The sequence below is a fragment of the Anomalospiza imberbis genome, chromosome 7, assembly GCF_031753505.1.
Source record: "Anomalospiza imberbis isolate Cuckoo-Finch-1a 21T00152 chromosome 7, ASM3175350v1, whole genome shotgun sequence".
Taxonomy (NCBI): Eukaryota; Metazoa; Chordata; class Aves; order Passeriformes; family Viduidae; genus Anomalospiza; species Anomalospiza imberbis.
This window is the reverse complement of record NC_089687.1, coordinates 33,773,113-33,789,755: the sequence shown is the minus strand read 5'-3', so window position 1 is coordinate 33,789,755 and position 16,643 is coordinate 33,773,113. Positions and strand designations below refer to the sequence as shown.

At 42.2% G+C, this 16,643-nt stretch overlaps 1 protein-coding gene across 50 annotated transcripts in view; it reads right to left on the bottom strand.

Moving 5' to 3' along the window:
- Positions 1 to 323: 323 nt before the first annotated feature.
- MAP2 (microtubule associated protein 2) overlaps positions 324 to 16,643 on the bottom strand; it is a 234,233-nt gene continuing 217,913 nt past the window's right edge. For 35 of the 50 annotated variants that reach the window (XM_068196476.1, XM_068196477.1, XM_068196478.1 and 32 more), the window contains 4 exons: positions 7,329 to 7,421; positions 5,745 to 5,826; positions 5,133 to 5,245; positions 324 to 4,504 (listed from right to left, as the gene is read on the bottom strand). In XM_068196476.1, the coding sequence (XP_068052577.1) occupies positions 4,289 to 4,504; positions 5,133 to 5,245; positions 5,745 to 5,826; positions 7,329 to 7,421 (504 nt within the window). In that variant the 3' untranslated portion in view covers positions 324 to 4,288. The remainder of the gene's footprint in view (positions 4,505 to 5,132; positions 5,246 to 5,744; positions 5,827 to 7,328; positions 7,422 to 16,643) is intronic. The other 15 variants (XM_068196521.1, XM_068196522.1, XM_068196523.1 and 12 more) reach the window with 1 other exon arrangement.

Here is a 16,643-nt window from a genome sequence, read left to right as displayed (position 1 = left end):
CACCCAGTGCTACTTCCAGGCTGTCCTTAAATACCTTCAGGGACAGTGACTCCATCACCTCCCTGGCAGCCAGTTCCAATGTCTAATCACCCTCTCAGAGAAGAAATTTGCACCCAGCAGGGAGATAGAGATCCACAGAAGAGGATGCAAGCCATAAAATCTGATCCTTTTGTATAAAAGTGAAAGGGATTGGCTGAAAAATACAACTGGATCCGCTGTGACTGCTCCTGGGCAGACTGTGGGCAGTACCAGCAGCTGCTGGTTGTGCAGGGCTTGGATTCAGGAGGAGCTGGATCACAAACACAGGAAGCTAACACATGCAATTAGATGACAAGCGAGTTTATTTTGCAAAACAATCACTATACAGCAACAAATACAATTGCAAATCGGATTGAAAAACATGAACTACCTACCACCAGCCATTCAAGAAATGCCTCTTTTATGGTAACAGGCTCTAGAATTATCAGAAAAAACACAGGTTTGTAACAGCAGACTGTATTCCTTGATATCCCAGCATATAGCATGTTTACTTGTTGGCTTTTTCTCTTTGCTAAAGTTGAAGTGGCTTTTATACGCTTGACTTTTCCCAGTGTAAAACTAATTTACCCTCCTGCAGTGGGAATTGCTGGAGTCGCAGAGGGAGTTGCTTTAGCAATCTGATTAGTGAGTGAACTCACAGACACCTAGGCTAGAAATCTACCAGCACTGATTTTCACAGCTAATGTGATCTACTCTTCAAGGCATTTGCCTTTGAAGGGACATATACTTGGGTTTCAAACAGTATTTAGTCCAGCATGGAAAAAACTTCTGCTTATGTCATAGTCAACACAGGCTGCCTTTTGACTCCCTTTGAGTCGTGTATTTAGGCAAACTTAGACATGTGAGCAGTCATGATGAGGTTACGACTGTACCATAGCAGAGGGCTGAAATGATTAATTCCATTTACTGCTGTACAGTGAAAATATATATTGCCCTTGTGGGCTCATAATTTTCCTCATCAGGTTTAGTTTTTCCTTTACTCTTGCTGGACAGAGGTTTGCTCAACTTTGATTTGTTTCAGCTTGTGGTTACATAGAAAGAAAACTCTGCAGATGAATGAGGCAGAAGCACTCTCTCATCTCTACTACCCGATGGATTATTAAATTTGGGGTGCTCCCCTAGGTACCCAAACAAGGTTTCACCATTCCTTTTGTCTGGATTACCTCTGCTTTGTTACACAATTGGGTCTCAGGCACCCAACAAACCTGCTGGCTCAACATGCCTGTGGAAAAGAAACACAACAGATGCAGTTTCCAGGAAGCTGGTTCTATCTTCTTTAGTGGGCATTACATATTTACAAACTGTTGTTTTTAAAACGAACACTCCTCTTGAGAAAGTTAAGATTAATATGAGCTTTTCAGTGAACATCTAGAGTCATGTAACATAACTTGGTTTTTTAATTATTATTCAAAAGCACAGAACTCTTAATTTCTTTTCATCTAACTCCACATCATTCTAGGATTCTTTCTATGGAAGGATGATAATGATTACGAAGGTCTTTGCTTCAGTCAAAACAAGAAAGCTCATTTTAATGCATGAAATAAATGACTTGGTGTGTTACACACTCTAACTTTGGACTCATAGGTGGATTAACTAAGCCTTATTTTCTAGAGTATGCCAAGTTTAAAAGGAGATAAAAACACTTGAGTCTCACGTTAACACTGTTCCCATGAGATGCTGCTCGGGTTCAGAGAGCAGAGGTTCAGTAGTACCATAGTTTTTCTCCTACACTGGCAAAAGGCATAGAAAGAAAAACCAGTGCAAGGCAAATTTATATTAATTGATAGCATAATCAGAGCAAGGTGATACAAATACTGTCAGTTTTCCTTTCTGTTTGTTGTTTTTCTGAAAACACGGGAAGAAGATTTTAATGCACCTCACTTGACACTGTTTCCATGTGAATTCTTTAAGCAGAAGTGTTACAAATACAAGGCAGAAATCAGAATCCTCCAATTGCACTTGGGATGGTTCTAAACTCACTGTCCTTTGTATGAAACAACTGACTTACAAACAGTGTTAGGTACTTTATTGTGTGAAAAAGCTTTTTGCTGAGCTGAAATGTCATGTGTGGGGCTGTCAGAAGTTCTTATTCAGTAAAAGTTGGAGAGGTTTAACCACTCTGTTTTGTGTTGGTACTGCTGTAGCAGCTTAGCCAAAACCCCACTTTGGTCCACTGAGTATTTACTGTCCAGTAACTGCATTACTACCTGAATGTAATGATGGGGAATCCTGTGCCATTAATTTTTAGAATCTCCACAGACATAAATATCTCTGTGAGTCTTTTCAGACCAAACCCCAACACACACACCCACACATAAAAATTAAGAAGGAAAATGAACAGATCAAAAATTTCCAAGACACATCATTAACCTAATACATTTATCAAGTATAGCTCAATGACAGTGCAAAGTTCAGTTACGAGGTTTCAAAAGGAGAAGATAAAACAATCTGCAAGAATGTAAACTGGTCAGTCCTTAATGTCTCATGTACATAGGGCATCAGCAGGTGATGATGTGCTGCTGAGGATCATCTCCATCACCAGTGCTCTCTCAGGTAACTCCACTAGATCCGTTGGTTGTGTATCTGCCTTTCAGCTTTCATGCACACTTTTTCTTATACTTTTTATAGTCAATATAATCCCACTTTGCTCAGATTTTAATATGCCCTATTTAATTGCTGAATCACTATGACAACCAGTCTAGGGAGCTCATTTTTATTTATTCATGTATTGTAATTTACAGGCACCTCTGCTATGATTATCACTGTTACCTGAGTGCCTGAGTGTACATGTGAGACATCACTAAAGGAGTGGAAACAAGATCTTAATATTTTTTCTGTGTTTCAACTTTAGCAAAAGAAAAACAATAAATCAAACATTCATTGTTACTATGGAAATGAAAAGAAAATATGAGGAAGGAAAGGAGGGAAAGAGAAAGGAAAGAAAGAAAGGAAGAAAGAAAGAAAGACAAAGAGAGAGAGAAAGAGAGAAGGAGAGAAAGAGAGAACAAAAGAAAGAACTAAACTACTGTGGATTTTTAAAAAATCCATAGTCCAAGCTCAGCCTTCTTTGGAGACTCTTTTACAAACGTCTGGACCCCAAGAAAATCATTCATTTGTGAAGAAAGGGAGGGAAGGGAAGAAGGAAGGAATCCTTTTTCTAGCATCACAGAATAGACTTGCATCTGTCACTAAAACAGGGTCACGGCTTTTAGTTGTTACAGTAAGCAACTTCATGCTACAATTTTCATCTTTTTTAAATGTATTCTTATGAATAGGGAAAAAAGCCCCTGCTAACATCTACTTTTACATACCTAAAATTGCAACACCAAAGGGTGCAAGAGACACAGATACTGTGAATAAAGAAGTAGAATATTCAAGTATATGAGGAGGGCGTATCACAAATGGCCACAGAGAAATATAGATATCTATAATACTGTATCAAACAGATGGAAAGAATGTGAAACTGGTGGTATGCACACAAATCTAGCTGCTTAACCAACTCTTCTAATCAGACACAAGTCTGTTGGGGTATGAGTGCTCGCTTTCAGCAGCTTTTTTACGTCACTTCCCAAAGCACGATTCAAATGTTTTCAGCTAGTATTTTTAGTTATTATTTAAATAATTTATTGGCTTTTCAGCTATACACTGACATATTTAACCAGGTTCAAAAAATGTTAATAACTTAATTCAACTTTTGTTCTACTCATTTATACAAAGTAACATATTTTTTTTAATTAACGTTGAATTTCCCTATATGTCCTTCCTTCTGGTAAGCAGACTGTTAATTTAACCTGTAATAACTTACAATGGGCAACTTTTCTTTTTTATTTCCCCATCTATCAAAAGAACTGTGAAATGAGCAACTTGGGATATTAACAAGGCTCTTCAGAAAGAGGTGGATGGCCTTCAGGCACATGAAAGGTAAAAATGCATTTTTACCATACTACAGTACTCCATGCAAGACAGAGCAGAGCAACAATAATTGTCCAATGTAACATACCGCTGTATACCCATATAAAGCCAGTGTCTTCCTGTTATAAATGGAGGTCAGGCCAATTTCTGCATCTATGGAATTTATTTTTTTTCTGTTTTTTTTTTTTTTTTTTTAACTGTATGGTAACTACAAGTCTTGGGATGTAACTTAGTTTTAGACATGGTAAAGAATGAACGTAACACCTGCTCTGAGCCCATTCCTGCCAAGAGCTCATGCCTAAATATTATTACTTCATACAATGCAAAATGAGCAAATTCACAACCCCTGCTTGGCAAGGGCTGCTGTGACATCTTCAGCAAGGGTAGCAAGCTGGGGTGATTCAAGCAGGTTGATGCTTCCAGAGGATGAGACGTTGCTGAGTCTGCGTGGCGAGGCCATGCTGGACCTGCCTGGTGACTGCGTGATGATCTCAGCCCCGTGATCAACACGGGCCTTGGCGTGCTCTCTGAAGTTTAGCTTCTGGCTGTCAATCTGCTCCAGGAAAATAAAGAGTTTCACACATTATATGTTCACTAAATTACCTTGCTTTAGATCATCATCTGGGCATCATTTTGCTTAGTTTTAAAAACTATTAGAAGGATCAAAGCTTCTTAGCTCCTTAGAAAATTGAATTTTTCACCTTGTTTAATAGCTACCGGCATACTATGTTACATTCTCTTACCATTTCTGTCTCTGATGGATGCTTTAAAGAGAAGTTCCTAGCTGTACAAATTTCATAAACATTATATGGGCACTATGATTTGTTTTCAAAATCTGTATTTTCAAATATTTGTGGGAGTGATCTTACTTTCAAGATGCTCTCCTCCTGTTTCACAACGGAGTCCTCATCTCAGCTCATACCTGTGCTGTCCCTCAGTCCCAAACAAGGTTTATCTTTAGGGGGAAAAGACAGTGCACAAACTACATAATGTTTCACTCTCAGCTTAGATGTGGATGAAAGATTGACCATTCCAAATTACAAATTGGTATATGAGTGTGCTTGAAAGAGGACAGACAGATATTTCCTACTCAATTCAGAGCCATCACTGAATTTGCAGCTTTAGTAATTTCACTGGGCCAGGGGCACAGTGGGAGCCTTTTCTGACAGCTGTTCCTTTACCTTGACGTTACCACCACCAGGTACATGGTGAGCATTTTCCAGTGAACCAACTTTAGCCTGAGCTTTTTCTTTGAAATCCAGTTTCACACTCTCAATTTTCACACGCCCGCCTCCTACAGAGGAAAAGGAAACACAGATTAGGAAGCTGAATGGTGCAGGAGAAAGTGTGACCTGAAGCATGAGTGCACTCACATTACTTCCCTTTCAGTTGAGATCTAATGGTTTTGGAGAAGCACAGAATAATGCTCTGCATGTTCAGTAAAATATAAAATCTTCAACATATATTTAAACTGTAAGCAGGTGCTGCAGTCCTACTGGTTTTCATGGGATTTAAGCACATGCTTAAGTATTTCACTGACTTCAGCCTGTATTTCAATCTTATACCAGACCACCATCCTTTGGTATTATTTTTTTATCCCCTCTCTAAACTAGGTGGCCTTATACCTTTATGTCTGTATATATTTAGTTAAGTAGTTTAATGTATTTTTATTACTAAAGAGTATTTATTTTTCTCTTTGACTGTAAAAAACAATGGTATCATCCATGATTTTGAGTTCAAATAACAGTATTAGGTCCTTGCTTTGTCCCACAACCCATAAATTCCTACAGTACCTGGTTTGTGGTGGATATTCTTGAGTGAGCCACACTTGGAAGTCACATGACTCAAGTCAATCTTCTTGGTTACGATTTGTACCTGTCAAAAGTGCACACATACAAAAATTACAGGAATGAAGAGAATAAAATAAAAAAAAATAAAAAGCCAAGCCCTGCAGAGAAAGAGTGAGAGGCTTCTAAAAACCACTGGAAAAGGAGAAATGGTTAGTAGAAAACAGACCATGCCACAAAGAAGGAAACCTCCCACCTAGGGAGATGACAGAGCTGGGTTAAGCTTTACTGTTAGCAAAATGCAGAAGTGGATAAAGGAGATCAGATTGGGGGTTCTTTCCAAAATGTTTCTGAGCCTCCTCCTTTCAGAGTGGGTGCTCCAAAGCCCTGCACACAGCAGGACCCATCCCATTTGCTTCTATCTTGATTATGCATCCTGGCAACTAGGATATTTTGGTGGCTGCTTTTTTCTCTGCCATCTGTTTTGTATTTTTCTGTATCTAAATATGGTATGCATTTCCTGTCAGTCCACTATGGAGAGTCTGAGTAATCCACACATGTGCCTCCTGCAGCTGTACCTGAGCAGGTTGAGGTTCAGCCAGCTGGCTCAGTGCTCACTGGAGAGCAGCAGGTCAGGCACCCTCCTTCCTCCTGCTGCCACCTTGCTATGGCTGTGCTGAGCCCAGCTTGGGAACAGCCACAGAGTGACACTCCTGTCTTGCTTGCGCTCCCAAATAGCTCCAAGATGCAGCCCACAGCCAAGGCACTGAGCTGGCAGGCCCCAAGAAGGCACAGCCCTCCAGGCCAGCCAGGAGCTCCAGCGTAACTGCAATGCCACTGGCTTGCTCACCAAACCACCAGTGACTTAGGCCAGCACTGGCTGCTGCGTTGACCCTGCCTTGATCAGATGTGCCCACATCATCAGCTCTTCCCATCTGAGGGGTGATCATTCCTATCAGGACAGTCATAGCCACCTTAAGCTATTCCAGTGTGCCCAATAAAACCAGCAGGTGTCTGGTCAAACCCTGGGCCACCTCAGTTTCTTATACTGGAATAATGCTGTGACATCAGCACTCAGCATGCTGGCTGATCATACCCTCTTCTAGGAGCTTTCTTTGACCTTTTGTTTTACTTTTCTTCTTCCCCTCTGCTGAATGCACATAATTGAAAGGTTAGCTGAGGAAGGACTGATGCGTGGAAAATGCCCAACAGGAAGGCTGGAGTCTCACTGAGCTGCAGTCTTCTTTCTGGAAATTACTTGGGCTGCTCCCATGAAAGACAGGCACTGAACCACTGCACTTTCACTTGGGCATTTAGAGATAACCCTTCTTTTATCATTTAGAGTTAACCCTTCTTTTATCATTTCCTTTCCCTGTACAAGTTCTGAAAATGTGTTGTGCTCTGTGGGGAAAGATCAGGAGGCCACCACTGCATACACAGGGCTCACTCGACTCCCAGACATGGTAGTCAAACTCACATGTGAAACAGCAGCAAGAAGGAAAGCAGTGCTCAGAGGAAGGGAGACAGAGGGTTCTGCCTGTGTGAGGTGCTTCACCACAGTGGAAGTGCCTGTTCACAGGGCTTACTTACATTTCCTCCCCCTGCAGAATGTTTGATGTTATCTCTGGAACCACACCGGGACTGAATATCGCTAAAATCGATCTTCTTGTTTAAAATCCTAACCTAAAAGGAATTGGAGGCAACTTACTACATACCATACACACACTCAGTTGGGGGTGCAGGACAAGGAAACCAGGGCAATTTGCCTCCTACAGTGACTCCTTCTTCTGACACTTTGAAATGTGAGAAAATAAACTCTGTCAATATCTGTGCTTTGAATGTTCACACAGCATCTGTAAAATATATTGTGCTGCTCTTTTTCTACCTCACAAAGTGGTGGTGAAATACAAAGGGTACAGTTCTATACTGGGAGGTATGAGAGGTGGCTTTTCCCTGAAAAATTTAAAGAACTCCATGCTTGCTTGGACTGGGCCTAGTCTTTGGACAGCCTGTCCTCGGGTCTATTGAGTAATGTTCAGTATTTCTGCTGAACGGGCCACAAGAAGATGGGAACACACCTTCCTACAGCTCAGCACTCCAGCAGAAATCACAGATCCAGCCAGCACAGGCACAGGCTGAAATCCTGAGGTGTTTCAACCCACCTTCTGCCATACAGCTGTAACAGCAGCTACATACATCGAACAGACCTCAGAGTGCCATGAAAGGGGAGCAACAAAATTACTTAAACTAGTCAGAGTTCCATAGTGCTCCCTCTCTTTACTGTCATCTACTACAGGGCAAGGCAGAAAACAACAGCATCTGGAAACCCAGAGCTGCAATCACTACTTTTTGATTTCTGGTGCCTGCCAGAAATCTGGTGTGCCAGATTGGGCACAATTACTTTCTAGTGCTAGCAGCACTGTGCTTCTCCCCTGCGCTTTTAGTCTCTTCCCAAAACAAGGTAAGGTCTTTGCTGTTCCCTTGATGATGCCAGCCTCCCTTACACATGCCAGGAGTCCACATTTTTAATATGTTACTTTAGCCACTGCAGGCATTGGACAGTGCCTGGAGGCAAACTCTGTCAAGGGCAGGCTGTGCTGTCCCGTGTTTGACCCCCATGACAAAGTTAATATCAATATCAAGTTAAGACAGAGGGAAATGCACACTGAGGTTCCTTACTGCAGCTTCTCACCACTTTGGGAGCACAAAGCAGCACCAAAACAGCTGAAGTAGTCAGTGGGAGGAAGCAGAACCCTGTGAAGGTTCTGCTTCCTGGCTTCAGGTCCCCAAACTGCCCCAGGTTCCCTGATAAATCTGAGATAAATCACTCCCTCTGTGTATCACCTCCCCAGACTAGGAAAAGACTATTTGCCCTCTTACAGGGGCATCAGGTTTTGCAGCTTTTGGCTGCTGCAGTGGGGATAACAGCACATTTAGATAGTGAGTTGAATCCTCTAATACTGGAGTGCACCTTTAACTTAAATCCAGTAAACTCTCAGAAGAAATGTTCAGAGGGTCACTCTTTGCAGCTAATATGAAGTTCTTCATAGCAAGCTGCTCCATGGATCCTTCTTATTACATATAACAACTAAATCAAGAATGTTAAGATTATTTTTAACTTAAATATTTTAGTTTAAAGCAAAACCCTTGCTTTAACTGATAAAGATCTGGTGTGATGGCATACTCAGCAACAACAGTGATGACAGCACAAGCCAACCCCACATAACTGGTGGGTCACCTTCAGAAGGGCATCTTCAATAGTCAAACTGATTTCTGTCTTTCCCCCTTCCATCTGCTTTTCTGTCCAAATAAACTAATGTACATTGAAACATGAAAGCAAATGCCTTTGGAATTTCATGCTTGTGCTTTCTCTCAATATAATATTTGTTTAAAAATGTACCCCACTACTATATGAGACACATGTCACATCAGTTACAGAAACACACATCAGATGTGTATTCAGATCTGGTTCTCAGAGAGCTTCTGGCCAGACACAACTAGGCAAAACAGAAAGAAAGCCTTCCTGGCACTTTCTGAGCACATCTCTCAGCGACAGATCAGCAGCACTTCTTAGCTATGGCCACAGGGATGCATCTGCTCTGAAAATGCTGACTTACTGGTCATGGCAAGACCTCTGCACTGGGGGCCTGTAGCTTAAAATGGAGCCAAAGCAAGGTGAAAAGTTGAGAGGGTGCCTTTGATCGAGTGCCTAAAGGCTGATTTGCACTCAGAAGTCTGACAGTTAATGAGTCTCATGGCCCATGGACCCGGCTAGCAGATATATAAAGAACCTATCATCTCAATTATCTCTCTATCTCACTGGGTGAAATATCCCCCTGTGTGGCAGGGCCAGCAGGAGACCTATGCATCATTTGTGTCCCGTGCTAAGGGCTGGAGAGAGCTGAGGGACATGCATGCATTCTGCTGCTCATCTGGCACAGGGAGGAACTGAACTGATTCAGGTTTCCCTGATGATTTGTTTCTCCCTTTCGTGAGATATATCAGTGTCCCTGCACATATTTAAATCATAACCACTCTCTATAACTAAGTGTTCTACAAATGAACAGGGCTTTGTTTCCTGCAGGTAAGGGCTTATACTGCTTCATTCATCCATCCTGTATACTCCAGCAAGCCCTATCACTTCCAGCCAGCATTTCGTCCCAAGCTTTCTCCCAGTTCTGCTAGACTGGACAGACAGGCGAATACACAACCAGCCAAAGGTTTGCTGTCCCTGATTGTGGAGAAGGGCTGAGTTCACTGCCTTTACCCCAGTGATGGTGCTATGCTGAGTCCCTGTTCCATACTCTCTCAACAACCATCACTGTGTGGAGGGACCACCTGTATTTCTCACCACTGCTCCCTTGCCAGCAGCATGGGTTGAAATTGTCCAACAAGTTCCAAATGAGTTGAGAAAGGCTGAGATTGCCAGCGAGCCAGCATGACTGCAGGAGCAGTTTTGTTTGAGGAATCAGACTGTAATCAGGAGAGAGAGCTTACCAGAAAGGGACAGGAACCACTGAGGCTAAAGAGAAACTTTGGTTTGCAAACAAAGGATGTAAACTGGCTATGAATCATTTGAAGCTGGCATCTGGAGGGAAATCTTTAACTGTCAGAGCAAGAAGGCTCTGGAACTGCCACGTGAGGGAGCACAGCTACAAGAAAATGGCAAACTTTCATGATGGCACTTGATGAAAGGAATTAGATGATACAGCTGCCTGCAACAGAGGCAGCACAAACACAATGACTCACCAGGAAGGTTCTCTGTGTTCCAAATGTGTATGTACATCTTGTGAGTGGGTGGAGGTGTGGTAGGGATGCACATATATGCACTTCAGTTGTGCTGAAAGTTAAATGAAAGATCAAGCCCGCTCATGCTCTCATTCAGGAAAGGGAACATTTTGTGTGTGGCAAAATGAAAATCTGTGGCAGAAACAGGAACTGCTTTCTATTCACACTCCCTTGAAATCCCAACAAGATAATGTCATGACAGAGACCCTTGTAACCCATGTTCTGACCAGCCAGTATGAAGTGGGTACCTTCTCTTCTGATGCAATACTGGTTTGCCCAGGTATGCTGGAAAGGGCCTGGAAGTCAGTGTTTGGATTGAGATGAAGCTGAGGTTCCTCAGCTCTTGTCATAATGATGTGTAATTAAACCACAGTGGAAAATTGAAGCCTTACAAACAATGCAATGTTTATGCTTGCCACAAACCCACATTGCCCAAGAGAAAACTGGCTTCTGTCTGAAGCCCTGGAAGTCTGACAGGCCTTCCTCTCACTCTGTCTTCTGATGATTCCTCAGCCATGGTCCAGAACTGAAGCCCAAGGCAGACTGTGTGCCAACATGCACACAGCATGGCCCCAGTGACTCCCACTGCTTCCAGAGAGTCCCCAGCAGGACTGGGAGAGTGCGCTCCAACACCCACCCATGCAGCTGGAATACTGCCTGTGAGAGCTCTGGGCAACGTGGAGCATTTATGCATAGCCTGCAAGGAGAACAAGTGTTGAAGGTATTTTTCTCAGAGTTAATTTAGACAAGGCATATATTGCTCTGCACTCAGCAGAGTTAGCTAGTTCCCTTCCTTCTCCTTCAGTGGCCTGACTGGGGTTGTGGTCTAAGGGAAATATCTACACTAGAGCACAGGGAATACTTTTGGTTAAGCTTGCTGGCAACAAGAAGACCAAGAGAGGCTATGAGACACAATACCTGTGAATCTTCCAGTCAGATACATGCCTCCTGTTAAACAGAATATGAGTTGGATTTCAAAGACTCCATGTACAACAGTTTGCAGGTCTTCCTCTGCCAGCACTTGACCACTGTGTTCGTGATGAGCAGAAATTTGTAGAAACACTGAGAGGAAGGCAGAGAAATTCCTAAGAGAATTTAGTTCAGTTGTGTTTAGCAGTTTAGTTCACTGCTAAGGACAGCACCAATGTCCAAAAGCTGCTTATGCAAGAGAAAGAATTATATTCCATTGCTGCCTAGAATAATTCAGTTCAGATGGTTTTCACAAGAAGAGGAAAAGCCCCTAACTTATCAACATCTGGGCAGAGTCAATAAACAGCTTCCCTTCTATGGCATACTGCACTGGTATACATTGAAGCAGATATCTGAAGAACAAAAATTGTGATGCTGATGATATTACAGGCTCTGAATATTTTTTCCAAGTAAATGATGGGTTATGTTCTCCGTGCCTTGCAATTAGAGCCTCTGAGAAGCTCTGCCACAAATATTGCCTAAAGCATTTAAAAATACTCTAGCTTGGCTCTACTTGCTGTTTCAACATGCTGTGGAGCTGTGACACTGGGAAAAACTTCCAGACTCCTAACAGCTTATCAAAAAAAAAAAAAGATTCCTTCTATTTACCACAACACTTTGACTAAGCTATATCCCAGGAGCTAGACATTATTTCAGTGTTTGATCTCCAGGTTAACACAGGTATTTAAGTGAGAAAAGAATTGATCTTGCACAGAACTAAGGTTAAAAACTGATTAGAATCAAGAGAGAGTTCAAAGTGCTTCCAAATTTATCTGCTGCCAAGGACAGCTGATATTAATCTTCATGCTCCTGCCAGAGGCTACAGAGAGAGGAAAAGGAGACAGAGGTTATTTATTCAGCCTAGTAAAGTCCTTGAAGAGAAAGACTGTGCCTCAGATTTTCCACACCTACAGACAGGGCTTATGATGATGTTCAGCCTTTGCACTCCTGGAATAAGTGGATACACACACCAGCAAGGCTGCCAGTCCAGAAGCTTAGTGATATTCAAAATAAAAGGCTGTGCTGGACATAGGCAAAATAATGTACCATTCTCACCCTGCTCTTAGTAAAGGGTGAGCAAGGTACAGCCATTTCTGACTTTTAAAAACATACTGAGAGGCAGACACTGAGCAGATAATATTGTGATCAGCCAAGTCCTGAATCCTTGCATAGGACAAGAGTGGCTGATTGACAATCTTCTTTATACCCACCCTCACATCACTGTACTAAAGTAATGAACGAGATGGCCATGCTGAACAAGGCATGTCCCTACCAATCAGGGGAGGAAAGGCCTATGGACAAATACTTAGAGGGTCTGCATAATTGTGCTAGAAGTACAAAATTAAATTACCATTTTCCATGCCAAAGAGTTTACAGTCAATAGTCAACAGCTGAGTTTAACAGAGTTCAAGGAAGTGCAAGATCCCTGTCAGATGAACTGTAGCACATTCTGCAATCACCCTCCTCACTAAAGCTGGGGAGCTGATCAAAAGAATTGTAAAAAAGTATTGAAGATTCACACCAAATTAAAAAAATCCTGGGAGTACAATTAATTCACCTAAAACAGAAAATCCTTGGTTTAGTACTCCCTTTAACAACAACAACACCCCAGCAACAACCAAACTAACAGATTTTGCTATAATTCAGAATCCAATACTTAAATTTTTGGCACAAGAGTTCCTACTCATGGAAAGAGTACTATTAGCTTCAAATATCAAGTGCTGAGCATCAGGTATCAGTTTCCAAGTCTTTGAGAAGAGATGAGTTTTGAGCCACTACCTCTGGAATTTCTTTACTCCAGTATAATGGAGACAATTAGGTTGTTCAGTACAATTTCAAAAATATCTTGCAGTCATCTCTTCACGGAAGCTGGCTTTCCCAACACTCAGAAGATATGTCACTTAGCATTTATTTGTTGTTCAAATGCAAATTTCCAATATAAAACCTTCTATTCTTTTCTTTCCTGTGCTTCCTGTCTAGCAAAATATACTTTTTCTAACCTTACCATGCATTTCACTATTATATGATGAAACAACTTAGATGCAGATTATGTATTCCCTGACCATTATTCCCAAAACAACAACCTTTCTCATTTTATTTCTCAAAATTTAGGCTGCTTAGAGCTCAGCTGGAAACACCTCCTTTGCTGAGCTTGCTGCTGGGATAACTCAGACTTTCACAGGAATTTACAGCTTGGTAATTTCAATCTACTCTAAGAAAAAAAAATACAGTTTCTCCCCATACTTATTATTGAGAGTACAACACATGGTACCGTCACAGCTGGGATTTGACTCTTCTAACGTTAGCCAGCTAAGAATTGGAACTGGTTGCTTAAACTGCCAACTGTAGTTGGTGCAAAGATACTGAATCCTCCAGAAAGTGGCACCTTCAGCCCTAGACTGAACATCTGAGTGGCAGAAACTAGGGCACTGCTGCTCACTGCCTACAAAAAACTGAGAGACACATATGGCTACTGCAGTGGGTAGAAGTTCTCTTAGAGGCTAGAGCCCATGAGACTGCTTGGGAGCCTCCTGACTGTGGTTCACAGTTTGCCTCACAGGCAGGGTGCACTTTTTACAGATGGGTTGGGTACTGCAGTGATGTTACTCTGTCCTAATTCCCTGCTCATTTCTAGCAACCAAACACCTTTCCTCAAAAAAGCCCTTCTGAAACTTGCTAAAGGCTGGCAGTGATTGCTTAATTTTTCTAAAATATGAGTCAGGAAGAACATCTAGCTTTTCATCCAGAATAATTCAAGGCTTAACTGTACAGACTGTACTCAGGCAAGCCTTCCTTTAAACAAGTGCAGTCGGAACACTGGAGCTGCAAGATGTTATTTCTGTCCAATCTGCAATTTTCAGCCAAAATTCTAAATTTCATAAGCTTAAAAATTACAGGTTTGAGCTCTGACAGAGTTCTGAAGGTGTACTCAAAACTCCTAATTTCTCTTCACATTTATAGATCTGCAATTAACAACTGGTGAATTTGTAATTTTCAGTGCCGAACAAATCCCTTCAAATGTCTTGCAAATCCCCAGACCTGGGAATGTACAAAGAAAGCAAAAACAGACTGTCAGAGATTAACTTATTTTACAGTTTTGAATTGTTGAGTTGACAAATGTACAAACTTATTCCAATGTGTGAAGCCAGTGGTGTGAAAACAATTGCCTCCCAGTCTCTCAGCTACACCATGTAACAGCAGCCATGCTCCATGTCAACCCACACCTCCCTGTACAGCTGCCTCGCGTGCCTCTGGCTGGGGAAGGCACCAAGTTTGGCCCTTATAAGCTTATTTATGTTCATCACTGACCTGTGCAAGAACATCCTCTCAACTTGGGCTTAAATGGTTTTGATTCAACTATGTTGTTACATGATGTGCTAGAAGGAGAGTGGGACCCAGCAACAGCTCAGACTGCACTTTTTGTGAAGCCTTGCTCTCCACCATCTTTCTAGACACTCTTCAGCAGCCATTGCACCAGCAGTATATAACTTACAGACTTTCAGATTTTGGGCAGTCATGAGTGTTCATAAAGTGAGGCAAAGACATGTGAAACAGCAGCAGGAGAAGGAATTATAAAATGCCACCTCAAGGGGAAGTTAACTGAGAATTTTTGACCTCCCTTTCTCCAGGAGGTGCTCAGCTCTGGTGCACCAACCAGACCAGTCTGTGTCTGTACTGACTGCACCCCGGCACGCTGACATTGAGGAAGGGAACATGCCAGAAGCCCACTGATCTCTGCAGACAGGGTTGTAAATCATGATGACGGGGTCTGGGGTGTGTGTTGGTGGGGAATCTCTCCTGCCATCCTGATGCCTTTTCACTGGTCCTAAAATCATGAGCCAGACACAGGGTGATACAAAGGGGTTACCTTTATAAGGATCCTTATATTCACAATCCTTATATGCACAATTTGTCAGGTGGAAAATGCCAAAGATGCACACACAGCATAAAGTGCATACATTTTAATAGGTTTTACAAATTAGCATATCTGACAAGAATCTCCAGTTAGAAGCATAGTTGGTGAGGTAATCCCCCCAGTTCAACTCTTTTTCAAATTCCCCCTCCTCTAGATAGGGACTAAACTGTTTATAAAATATGTCTCGAAGAGCTGGTCTCAACCTTGGTTCCCAGGAAGAACCAAGATAGGATAGCAACCTCAGACCCCCAGCTTGGAACCTCTGCAATGTGTTTTGTCTTTCTGTTTATCAGGTAGGGTCAGGAAAAGTACTGGAGATAGGCTACAAATACAGTAATAGGATACAGAGCTACAAATTGTCTTAGGTTGGAAACGTAAGATGTGGCTGGGGTGTGTATTCTAAGGCCATCTGCTAGAACCAGGTGGGGCAGTTATCCTCTGTTAAGTGGGCCACCTGTTAAAACCAGCTGGGGCAGTTTTCTTTATCTCTCCCACAACCAATCCTCCCTCCAGGAGATCTCTTCTGTTCATGGGCCAGTGAGTGTCCCTGCATGGCTGAGAAAATTCCATCATCCCATTGGGAGATGCTCTGCCCAGGGGGAGGAGCCAAGCATTCCTACCTGGATACAATCTGACTTCTGGAACACCACAGGCAGCCTCTCTCTTCCCCCTGCATTCCCAGAGGAAGACCAGGCCCATCTAAACCACCACGGGAGCTTCAGAGGAAAACTCCACCTTGTCAGGATCCCTGCTCCAGCAGAACCACAGCTGGCACTGCAGGAGGGCTGCAGCCACCACTGAATGGGACTGCTGCCACCTCCCTGACTCACAGGGTGCCAGGGCATGTTCTGGTAGTGTTTTTTGGGACTCTGTTAGTGGTTATTTTGTATTACTGCATTTTTATTTTTATTTTTATTTTTCCTAATAAAGAACTGTTATTCCTACTCCCATATCTTTGCCCAGGAGCCCCTTAATTTCAAAATTATAGTAATTCAGAGGGAGGTAGTTTATATTTTCCATTTCAAGAGAGGATACTCCCTTCCTTAGTAGATACCTGTCTTTTCAAACCAAGATAAAATTTATGTGTAAAGAACACAGAGGATATATAAAAGAAGACAAGGCAATAAAAAAATCAATTCAGCATCAATCCAAACTGATTTTGAAGCTAACAAAAGATACCTATTCAAGCCTCCCCCTCTGCCCACCTCTGAGATGTCTTACCAGTGCCAGTC